Genomic DNA, 12,007 nt, shown 5'->3' with positions numbered 1-12,007 from the left:
TTGATTATACCAAGATAGGTTTTCATCAAGATATACTTTTTTTTTTCCCCAAGACTTTATATATTTTGACGGAAAAAGTTTTTTTCCGTTAATTTTAATATTATCAATAGTTTTTGAGGGGAATGAAAAATAATATTCAGTTTTATTTTCACTCAAGGAAATACAATTACTATTTAACCAGTTACATAAGCAATGAAGATCTTGATTAACTTTTTTACAAAGAGTCATAAGTGATTTTTTGATATATAAAAGATTGGTATCATCAGCATGATGTACTATAGCATTTTTTAATGAACAATATAAATCATTTATATATCATAAAAACAATAACGGTCCAAGAATGGAACCTTGTGGAACGCCATATTTAATAACTTTATGTGTGGATTCAAACCTATTAATTGAAACAAACTGAGTGTGATCCCTAATATATGAAGAAAATCAATGATTATCAATACCACGTATTCCGTAGAAGTTACATTTTTTTAATAGAATGTTGTGATCAACGGAAGATCTATGAATACACCACAAGCAAAAGAACCACTGTCAATTGCACCACAAACCATTTCAGTAATGCTAACAAGAGCATGAGAAGTCCCCACCATGTCCTTGGTAGTACCGTGCTCAACTTGTTTCTCCGCGCAGCAGCCTTGTTCATTGAGGTTCGTGTTTCAGAGTTATAGAGTTGAGAGAGGTTGTAACCACAAAGTAGCCTCCTTGACTGTAGTGGCCTTCTCGGCCTTGGGGAGGTGAATAATTAATGAAAAAAAGAAAAAAAGTGGAGTGATTTGAGCGAAACCCAAACTGTCGAATATGAAAACTAGCAGAATTATTCAAAAAGTTGTAAATACAAGAATACATAAGTTTTTCTAAAAGTTTGCTGACATTTGATAATAATGAAATTGGCCTGTAGTTATTACATTCAAGTTTTGAGTCTTTTTTTATAAATGGGATAACAGAAGCAGTATTTAAAATGTTAAGGAATACACAGGTGATGAATGACAGATTAAATAGTTCAGAAAGTACAGGAGAGATTATTTGCAAGAGCTTTAAAAATTGGTATTGGAATGCTGTTAGCTCCCAAAGCCTAGCTGTCATTAAGAGAATGAATAATAGATAATACTTTGTTTTTGTCTGTAGGTTTTATGAATATTGATTTAAGATTAGAATTTTTAAGATATTAAAGTCAGTATTGGATGAGTGAATCTTTTTCTATAATTCTTCTAGAACTAAAACAAAGAAAGAATTAAAAGATTCCGAAACTTAATGGGGTTGTATATCATGGAGTTGTTAGAAGATATGCAGAAAGGATATGAGTTAAAAATTAGTAGTCTTACTTAAAAAGTCTTCACTTTTTTTTATGTAAAAACTACCTACTAAAGTTTTAAATAATTTGCAAGAGAATTTTATTAGTATTTTTGTTTGCGCTCTCATCTGAGTGGTTTAGTTATGAGCGTTTCTGTTGGAATTCTTATTTATTATGCTTGCAAGTTTTGTACCACTAGTATGGTAAGTTATTTTTTTCTGTTAGAAATATAATTTTTTGTGTGTTTGCATGTTTTCTGTCAGAGTATGGTCAGTTGATTGATTTAGTTATTATTTTTTTTTTTATATATACATATATATTAAATTATATAGTAGTTGTACAGTTACTATATCATTTCATCAAAAAAATATTGGTGTTTTATAAATTTTTGGTTTTTGGCTATTAGTAGTGAATCCTTTTTACTGCAATTGCTGTAAGTCACTAGGTAAAGCATAAGTGGCAATGATGTTTATCTGATGGGATAAACACTAAAAAGTTATTAGTGCCGATTCTCATCAAAACGTCAGTAATAATAGACAACTCTGAAATAGTTGTTACTTAATCACTACATAAATTAAAATTGATTTATCTGACAATGATTCTCAAAGGGTTGCTTTTTAACTTGATTGTTTTTTTTGTAAGCTTCTTTGGCATTCTTGCAGCTGCAAATGCCTCCTTCTCCAGGGTATCTGTGGCTATTATAGATCTACCCTTACATCGTCCTTGATTATTAGTGTTTGATTTCTATGGAGCAGTTTTAGGATATGGATGGATTTTTAACAACAATGTAACATACGAATCAATAGAATGGAAAATTAGAAAGAGTTATCGGCATCCTCATGTTATGACTAACACTATCATTTTAGCTTTCGGTGTTAGACCATGGAACATTGCAGAGCATTTAATTAAATATTCAGCTAGTGAGGCTTATAATAATATTATAATAATAGGGTAGGAGATTTCAAAGTGTCCATTCTCTCCTTGTGTTTTAAGTCTCCCCAACTAAAAGTTTGTCTGAAAACATCTATATAAACATTTAGTTGTCGTGATTGTTTTGGTGGTCCGTTCTGTCCAAAAGTTAAAAAGATCTTTGAATGAAATAACACTTTATTCTTAAATATTTGGAATGTATAGAATAACTGAAGTTTAAGAAAAGTAACTCAATTTTTGTAAACTGTTTTTCAGACTTTTTGAAACTATTTTTTTTTTCAATTTATTTTGCATAAATATGAGATAATGATTTATCAATTGAATGTTTGTGGCCAATGCCAATACTAATGCCAATGGACAGAAAAAAGTGAATAATGTCGATACCGATATACTAATTGTTAAAATGTTCAAAAATAAATGCATACAATATTATATCATAAATTTTTGCAAAAATGAAAAGCCTATATTAAGATGTTGAGCCTTAAAAAATCCTTAAGTATGTCTAAAGTCATTTGACATAATGATTTTTTTACTGCAAGATAAAAAAAAAGCAATTGGCTAGAAAATCTGCAAACCAAAAAGAAAAAGAAAGAAAGGGTTTTTGTGTAAAACTTCTAGATGTTCTTATGAGATGAAACATGATATAGAATACAAATGGAAAATAGATAAGTTTGCTGAGTCCATGCTTCACTTGAAAAGTCAATCTAAGATTTCACTTAAATGAAATTTCATGAAAAAAATCAGATTTTTATCAAAAAAATCACCCAATAGTTTAATAATTAAATAATAAATAGAGAAGGTTCAGCAATAAATTTCTGACCAAATTATTCCAGATTTCGAGGGCTAAAATCATAATTTAATAGATTTGAAATTTCATCAAAAAAATACATATAAAGACATTTTGGTGCCTAAAAGTTTAATAAGTTTTTGGGATATTTTAAAAGGTTATAAAAAATATATAAGAACTCTGCTGGATGTTATCAGAAAAAAATAGTTATGCTTCTCCATGTTAATTTTGTTTAAAGTACTGTTTCATGGTAAAGGTGTGTGTTTATGTGTATACCCACAGATCTGTGGCCATTGATCTAATTATGATAAGTGCAAATATGACATTTTGCAGAAGAAGAGTTTAAAAATTTGATTTGTTGCTATAAATCGGGTAATAATAAAAAATAAATTTATACTAGGAGGTAAAAACTACAGCAATCATAGTTTGAATCATATGATTGGTTTATTAAGTTCATAGAAATTAAGCATTTAGCCAATGAACTAAACCTTTTAAATCTAAGTTTATATTCTTACACAAGGAATAAGACTTAATAATATTCAAGATATGAGTATCATTAGAAAACAAATGGACTGATGAGAAGTGGACAAAGATCTTTAGATCATTAATATATATCAAAAACAATAGAGGGTCAAGAACAGAACCCTGGGAAACATTACAAACTTTGTGCTTATTATTTGATTTGTAACCATTAATGCAAACAAACTGCTCCCAATTTGAGAGATAAGATCGAAACCATTTACAAGCAACTCCTCGGATTCCATAATGTTCAAGTTAATTAATATGGTATGATTAAAGTCAATAAAAATATCACCAACAAAATGATCAGTATCCAGTGCTTTTTTTAGTTTTTTCGGTTATAAAAAACTCTACTTACCACGCTTATTAAAGCAAGTAGAATTTTTTATTCGAAACTGAAATTCATGTAAACAATTACAGAAACTCAAAAATGAGTAAAATCAATTGATTGGTTTGATTGGTTAGATACATTGGTTTTTCAAGAAGCTTTTTATATATTGGAATGACACAAGATAATTTCAAAATGTCAGGAAATTTAAGGAGAAAATAAGTAGCTTAGAGAGAATATGAAAAAATTCAGAACTAAAATCAATAAGAATGTTTGTGAGGATGCTGTTAGGATATTGATTTTCTAGGTTTTAATTTAGATATAAACGATGAGGTTTCAGAATGGTTTGTTAGAGATATGTATGTTTTGTTAACTTGTAAGCAAATTGGAGGTACATTATTGATACTTTTTACATTTATTAGACTTTTTATATGTTTCCAAGTTTCATGAAGATTTTTTACATTTTCTGAAAAGAATTTTTTGAAATGTATTTTCTTACTCTATTTAATTAGATTAATTATGGTATATTTATAGCATTTAAAGATAGTTTTTAGTTTAATTATATTTGTTAGATGATCTTTTATTCTTAACATTTTCCCTAGAATAAGATTTTGAATTTGAATTGATTTTATTATTTTTTTAGTAATTCATAGCTTGAATTGATGCTTGTAGCTCTTAATACTAATTTTTTTGAGTGGCACATAACAACAAATGACAAGTGACAAACTAACAAAAATGCTGTTTGAGAAATAAATACTTCAAGGCTGGAGTTAATATAGTTTATATTGGTAACATCATTCCAGTCAACTTTGAATAATTCAAATTTAAATGATTCTTTATTACAACTTTTAAAGTTTCGGCGGTATAAATTATGACTGTGTGGTGTAAATAATTAGTTGAAATTAGGACAAATAAAAAATCAAGGTAGGTGATCAGAAAAAGTTGTTAGACTTCCTCAAATAATTTGGTTAGTGGTTACATTTAAAAAAATATTGTCAATGATTGTAGCAGAATAGTCATCAACTCTCATTGGTAGTGAATGGCCGAATAATATAAGAAGTTTAAAAACTCAGAAGTTGCAAAGCCAGAGTTTGACTGTATCAGATCCATGTTAAAATCACTTTTGGAAATAATTATTTCAACAAAAACAGATTCTAATTGATCTGGTGAGTATATGATCAAATCATCTCATCTTTTTTAAATCAGTTTTTTTGATAGATATAACGAAGTTCCACCACAAACAGATTCATTTGGCGTGTGCTCTAAATTATAATTAGATGTGTGGAAGGACATAGAGATTATGATATCGAAGTTATGAAAACAAAATTTATTAATGTCATAATATTGGCGATCTACATTAAAAGACAAACAGTTTTCCTCATCAGAAACTGAAGCATGGGATATAATAAACTAATTGATTTGAGTATAAATTTTATTCAATCCCAATACCGGAGAGATTGATAAAGTCATCAGTTGTAATAATTTTATTAGAAGAGAAGAGTAGTTTAAATTCTTTATAAGATACACCAGTTAATGGAAAGACAACTTTAGTATAATTTACGCACAGCCATGTTGAGCGTTTTGACTGTGTTTAATTTTACCTATGATTATAAAGCTTGCTGCATTTTTTATGAGTTCAAAACAAACACACATCACATTGAATTGCACGGCAACTTATACTAACTTTTTTTGTACATGCAGTGCTACTCCCTGAAAATTGGAGGTCATAGTAAAGCTAATGAGAAAAATAAAAATTTGCCAAGTTTAAGCTTGAATTTGTTAAGTTTTAAAGGAAAAAAAAGAAAATAACAATTCAATATTATAAAAAGTAATTATAATAGCAAAAATTATAATATGAATAGTATTATTTGCCGTAAATTAAGCAGTATTAATGAAGAATATATAACTAATAATTGTAAATTGAATAAGAAAGTTAAAAAGAAAACTGTATTAAAATTATATCTAATATTATAAATATATTATAAATGAAAACAAAAATAACATAAAACAAAAATAAATAATAGTAAAAATAATATAAATATATATATTTTTTTACTACTACTTTAATTATTTATATATATATATATATATATATATATATATATATATATATATATATATATATATATATATATATATATATATATATATAATGTATAAGAGTAATAAATTAAAAAATTAAATAAAAAGATACAGCAAAATCAAATTAAATAAAAAGTATATATAATCAAATTCCTCTATTTCTTTTTTAAAATATAATTTTTACTTCTTCTTTTTTTTTCTTTATGATTTTTATTGTCTAATTTGAATGGTTTAAATCTTTTTCAAATTCGAAATTTTTTTGTTAATTTTTTATTCTTTTTTCTTTAGTTTGGTTACCTTTATCAAAATTTGTATTTGAATTAAGTAGTAATTTCCACAAACCTAATCATAAGCTTTACATATGCAGAAAAAAGACTTTTCTTAAGTCTCCTTAAAGAACTTTATCATTAGCACTTATTTACTCAAAAAATGAAACATAATGCTACAAAAAATATTTTTAAATTATAAAATAAAATTACCAGTAGAATTTTTTTTAACAGTCCAAACACTATTAGGGTTTCCTGGTAGTTCTGAAACAGCCATTTCAGAAACCTGTAAGATAAAAATTTGATAAAATTTTTAGATTTAAGGAAATATGAAGTGATAAATGAATTTTACAATAATTTAAGAAATTCTATTTTCATAAGACATACCTCTAGACCATGACGTAAAACCCTTAGTGATGAACGAGGTCCTCGACCACATGCAGCATAGAGCTGAGGAGTATCTTCATTAGCTAAATCTGCTACCTTAGGATAAAATTAATTTTCATACAATAGTAAAAAAAAATATTTGACTTGACATTTTATTACAAAGATTATTTAAGCTAAAAATTACTTGGCAATGCATTATTGGTGCTAAGCTTTCCATCTCATCAACCAGGACTAAATTCTGCAGGTCACGAGCATGAAAAAAAAAGGTTTCACCTTCATCTAACTCTGTTGCCATCAAAGAAGAAAACTCTGGTTCTTCATCGTCATCACCGAGATGAGTAATTTGATACAATGCACTAGAGATTTAATAAAAGAAAAGCAACATAAACTAATAAATTAGAGAACTTTTGTAATTAATAACTCATTATTTGGATAGAAAAAAGTATAAAATGAGCATACTGGTTTCCAAACTCTGAAGCAGCAAAAAGGAATCCAGTTTTAAGAACACACAGTGCTGATGCTACAGGTATGGTATCAAAATATTTAACACGAATTTCTGTCACCTAAAACATATATACATATATAAAAAAAATATATATAATAATTACATATATGTAATAAATATATATATAATTATATATATAAAATATATTTTAGGTGTCACTCCAATGACTAGTTTTTAACTATATGAGTGACACCTAGCCTTATTTTGTAAATTATAAAAATTTTTAATTTTCAATTTTTGGTTAAATAAATGGATAAAAAAAATATATATATATCTGTATCTATCTATATACACTAGTGTGATTCTATTTTTTAGTTTGTCATGCAAACCTTTTCTAAAACATGAATAATTGTATTCTAAGAGCAACTAAATAAAAAATAATTAAAAATTTGAAAATTTTACTAGGTCAAAAAAAAAAGTTACTTTATGGAAATAAGACAAGATACTTAGGCAAAAAAATGGATAATTTGTATGATATTTTTTTAATTAGCTGAAGTTAATAGTGAATATAATATAAAACTAGCTTAACAATTATTGGTGGATTAGAAATAAAATAACTGTATTCCATTTTCTATTTTAGTTATAATTATATTTACCTAAATATGTCCCACATAAGTGCTAAAGGAGCATTAAAGAGAAAAGCAAACAACTTAATACCACCGTGTTCAAAGGAATCTTGGGAACTGCTTGCTTCAGCAGCGCCTTATGGATTACGGACTAAATCCTTAGCCAATTTCAAGACAATTTCCAGAAGTCCGCCACATTCTTGGCTACTATCACCGTCTAGCTGACACACGCCCCGCACCACCATCAAGAGCTGTTATGCAAATAATAGCAAAAGATTTGGAGCAGCTCTGGAATGTGAAATTTAGCATGCCCTCAGTATCCAGAGCTGGCATCACAAAAAAATTGAATGAAGTTGTGAATGCTTATAAATTAAGTTTGAAGAGAAAATCGAATATGGATTTTTTTATGCCATTTGATATCCTTAATAAAAATAAAGCTGAAGAGGGAAGAGCAGATCTTCTACAATCATCAAATGGATGATAGAAAGAGCTGTGTATTAACCAGCCAAACAGTTGTTGAGCATCCTGCTAACAGGCAGTTGATACCAAAAAACATGGATCTTGATTATGTAGAGCAACTGTACACAGAGTCAAGCTCTGAAAATGATGATAACGTTGATGATTTTCAGCCTTTGTTTGAACAACCCAAACAGAAGTTTAAATCAAATGTGAGTAATAATAATTTTTGGAAATAAAAAAAGTTTTTTTATTAAATTTATATTAATTTTACTTTTGGTTTAAGGCGATGCCAATTGCCATTATGTGCGCAGAAGCTGGTATCTCAACCCACAAAGGAGTTAGTGTAACTCGCTCATTAAGTAATTTCCATAGTGACATTCCAACTCCAAATCAATCGGCTATTTTTAAAGCTGGTAAAAGGTTGCAAGTCACAACTCTACTTAAACTTAAAGAAGCTTTGTCTGTTCAATTATTCTTTATATTACACTTTGATGGAAAAGGTGTGGCACCATATGATTATGGGATTAAAAAAGTGGAACGCATGGTCATTGCCCTTCAGTCTGATGGACCAATATTTTGGTACATTGGCCTCAAAACATTACATACTAGCGGAACTTCTAAAAATCTAGCCGCTATGATAACGGAAACATTGTTAGAGCATAATGTTGTGCATAAAATATCCCTTATAATTTGTGACACCTGCTCTGTCAATACAGGTTAGAAAAATTAAAATTATTTATTTTTAAATAATAAAATAATACAATTAAATAAGTTATTCCATTTTACTTCAGGTGGATCTTATGATGGTTCTGGTGGAGTAGTAGGGATTTTAAGATCTAAGCTATTTAACAGGCCTGTTCCTTATTATGGATGCAATGCTCACATTTTGGACCTTGTTTTGAAAAAAATGGTAATTTTCCACTTGCCAACACCATCAAAATCGCCTACTCTAACTGATTTTAAGTTCATTCAAAAACTAAAAAAATAGGTATCCGCAATTGAAAGAATCATACAATATCCTGCATAAAACACCTCATCCTCCTCCTACTGTAAAAACCTGGAAAGATGATTATAAGCTATTGGCTAGGTTTGTTTTATTAAAAATTATTATTTTCAATATCAATGATTTGTATATGTGATGAATGCGTTGATCCATTTTATTGTTTATTTTTCCAGGTTATGTATTGCATTTAGGCACTATTTGGACACCAATATTTTACCCAAACTGCAGCTACCAACGAAATTACCAAGTTCTCACTCAGCAAGGTGGAACAGCAGAGCAATATATGTCTTGTTAGGCTACTTTCTACTTCCTGAAGAACGACCATTATTGAAAGAAATAGCTAAGTTTATTAGTTGTTCTTGGTCACTTGCATGGTTTAAAATGAGAGAGGAACCCAACTGGGAAAACTTAAAAGAAACTACATCAAGTTGCATTAAAGCCCAAGAAGCTCTGACAAGACATATTCTTGGTGTTAAAATCTCATTCAAGAATGTGCATCGAACAAATGAGGTAGCTGAGAGAGGACTCCGAGCTATGGACATCCGATGTTCCCGGGCTAAGTCTGATGATGCTCTTGAGAGACTTTTTTTAACAGAAATGTTTATGCAAATGTCGAATAAAAAATAACTTCACTTTATAAACTTTGTCGTATTTCTTTTGCTTATGTATAAAATAAAAAAAGACTAAAAAAAAAGAAATAATTTTGTCTTATTTCCATAAAGTAACTTTTTTTTTTGACCTAGTAAAATTTTCAAAATTTTAATTATTTTTTATTTAGTTGCTCTTAGAATACAATTATTCATGTTTTAGAAAAGGTTTGCATGACAAACTAAAAAATAGAATCACACTAATATACACACACATATATATATATACACACATATATATACACATATATATATATACATACACATACATATATATACACATAAATATATATACACACATATACATACACACATATATACACACACATATATACACACACACAAACACACACACACACACACACACACACACACACACACACACACACACATATTTTTCAAATAGGAACTTAGATTTTATTTGTAACTTTTGTCATAGTGAGAAAAAAAACTGTTTGCATAATTTTAAAGGGGTTAATAAAATAACTTTAATTACAATGCGGTAATTGAAAAGACGCTAGTGACGCAATATAACTTCTAACAATACAAAATATATTTGCTGAGTTGAGTTACTTAGAAATGCGTTACGCGTTTTCATTACGCAGCGAAATCTCGTAACAAGGCCTGGATATATATGTACATATATATATATATATATATATATATATATATATATATATATATATATATATATATATATATATATATATATACATACATATATGTGCATATATATATGTACATATATATATATATATACATATATATGACGGGTGGTTACTATTAATCCGGACTAACTTTAACTGACTTTTAAATGCCACAAGCTAAACTTTTTTATTTCATTCTTATACCCATTTTAAAGCTTATTTAATTCTCTATAAATTAATTTACATGTTTTTAGATTATTGAAATTAATGAAAAATAAGATAACAAAAATGTCCAAGCAGGAAGAGATAAGAAACGAATTTACGAGTTCTATTTGAATAATAAATTGCAAGGTAAAAAGTTCACAGTAGATCACTTCAAAGGTGAACAAATTCCAAGAAGCATTATCTATGGTATAATCAAATGTGCTGATAATGATTTTGGACACAAAAGAGGGCAAGGAAGTAGTCGTGTGGCCAAAATCATTACCTCAAGGTGATCAAGTGTCTGAGAACCATATTTGGCAACATTGACTGAGTTTTGATGAGGTAAGCTGGTCAAAAATTTGGATGTAGTCATTCACATACCATTAAAACTCTTGCCAAGTACACTGACATTAAAACTTATACAAAACAGGGTATACCTGATTGACAAGAGAGCCAAAATGAGCAAACCAAGACTGGCATTGATTGTCATTATTGCGATTTTCAAGGAAAATTAGTCATATTTGACGAGTCTTACTTCACACTGTCGCACTCAACGATTAACAGAAACAACATCAACTACTCTAGCAACAGAGACAAGACTCCACCGAGCATTAAATTTTAAAAAAAGCGCAGGTTTGAACCAAAGCTACTCGTCTGGCTGGCCGCTTCTGACAAAGGTATTTTCAAGCCATTTTTTGCCCCCAGTGGCCATGCAGTCAGTAAAGCCATTTACGAAATAAACTGTACTAAGGGAAGATTAGTGCTGTTCATCAATGCTCATTATGTCGATAGTAATTATGTATTTTGTCTGGACCTGGCCTCATCGCATTATGCCAAAACCACAACCAACTACTATGAGACTCATAACATCAATTTTGTCAAAAAAGTTGACAATCCGCCAGCCATACCGGAGTGTCGCCTAATTGAAATCTTTTAGGCAATTTTGAAAGGCAAAGTGTATGCGGGTAACTGGCAAGCAAAAGACATAAAGCAACTACAAACCAGAATAAAGCTTTGTCTGAAAAATTGACTTTAACCTTGTATTTTCACTTTTTGGGTCAACTCATCTTAGAGTTGGTTGAATCCGAAGAAACAGACTGGTTAAAGACAAACTTAATTAAATTAAATAAATAACTAAAAACTTTATTTCTTGATATTTTTATTTCTATCTCTACCTTAAAAACTATGGTAGTAATTGCTCTTGAAAGTATGTTCGGATTTTTAGTTACTACCCGTTATATATATATATGTATACACATATATATATATGTATACATATATATATATATGTATACATATATATATATATATATATATATATATATATATATATATATATATATATATATATATATATATATATATATATATATA

At 28.5% G+C, this 12,007-nt stretch overlaps 2 protein-coding genes across 2 annotated transcripts in view; one reads left to right on the top strand and one right to left on the bottom strand.

The window, feature by feature from the left end:
• The window catches only part of LOC100199982 (splicing factor 3B subunit 3), a 52,369-nt gene that overhangs the window by 20,688 nt on the left and 19,674 nt on the right, over positions 1–12,007 (bottom strand). Inside the window, exons 7-10 of the mRNA XM_065820144.1 lie at positions 7,062–7,165; positions 6,787–6,958; positions 6,603–6,698; positions 6,429–6,501 (exon numbers count right to left, since the gene is read on the bottom strand). Coding sequence (XP_065676216.1) covers positions 6,429–6,501; positions 6,603–6,698; positions 6,787–6,958; positions 7,062–7,165 — 445 coding nt within the window. The remainder of the gene's footprint in view (positions 1–6,428; positions 6,502–6,602; positions 6,699–6,786; positions 6,959–7,061; positions 7,166–12,007) is intronic.
• Positions 8,147–9,811, top strand: LOC136092429 (uncharacterized). The gene is made up of 3 exons (XM_065820666.1): positions 8,147–8,341; positions 8,416–8,848; positions 8,924–9,811. The coding sequence occupies exons 1-3, from the start codon at positions 8,147–8,149 to the stop codon at positions 9,118–9,120; spliced, it is 825 nt and encodes a 274-aa protein (XP_065676738.1). The 3' UTR covers positions 9,121–9,811.

This window comes from Hydra vulgaris, chromosome 15, assembly GCF_038396675.1.
Source record: "Hydra vulgaris chromosome 15, alternate assembly HydraT2T_AEP".
Lineage (NCBI taxonomy): Eukaryota > Metazoa > Cnidaria > Hydrozoa > Anthoathecata > Hydridae > Hydra > Hydra vulgaris.
The sequence above is the reverse complement of the archived record's forward strand: the minus strand, read 5'-3'. Positions and strand labels throughout refer to the sequence as shown.

Coding starts and splice junctions, on each gene's coding strand:
- LOC136092429 (XM_065820666.1), top strand. CDS start 8,147: ATGGATGATAGAAAGAGCTGTGTATTAACCAGCCAAACAGTTGTTGAG. Junction 8,342..8,415: donor AACAGAAGTTTAAATCAAAT/GTGAGTAATAAT, acceptor TTTTGGTTTAAG/GCGATGCCAATTGCCATTAT. Junction 8,849..8,923: donor CACCTGCTCTGTCAATACAG/GTTAGAAAAATT, acceptor ATTTTACTTCAG/GTGGATCTTATGATGGTTCT.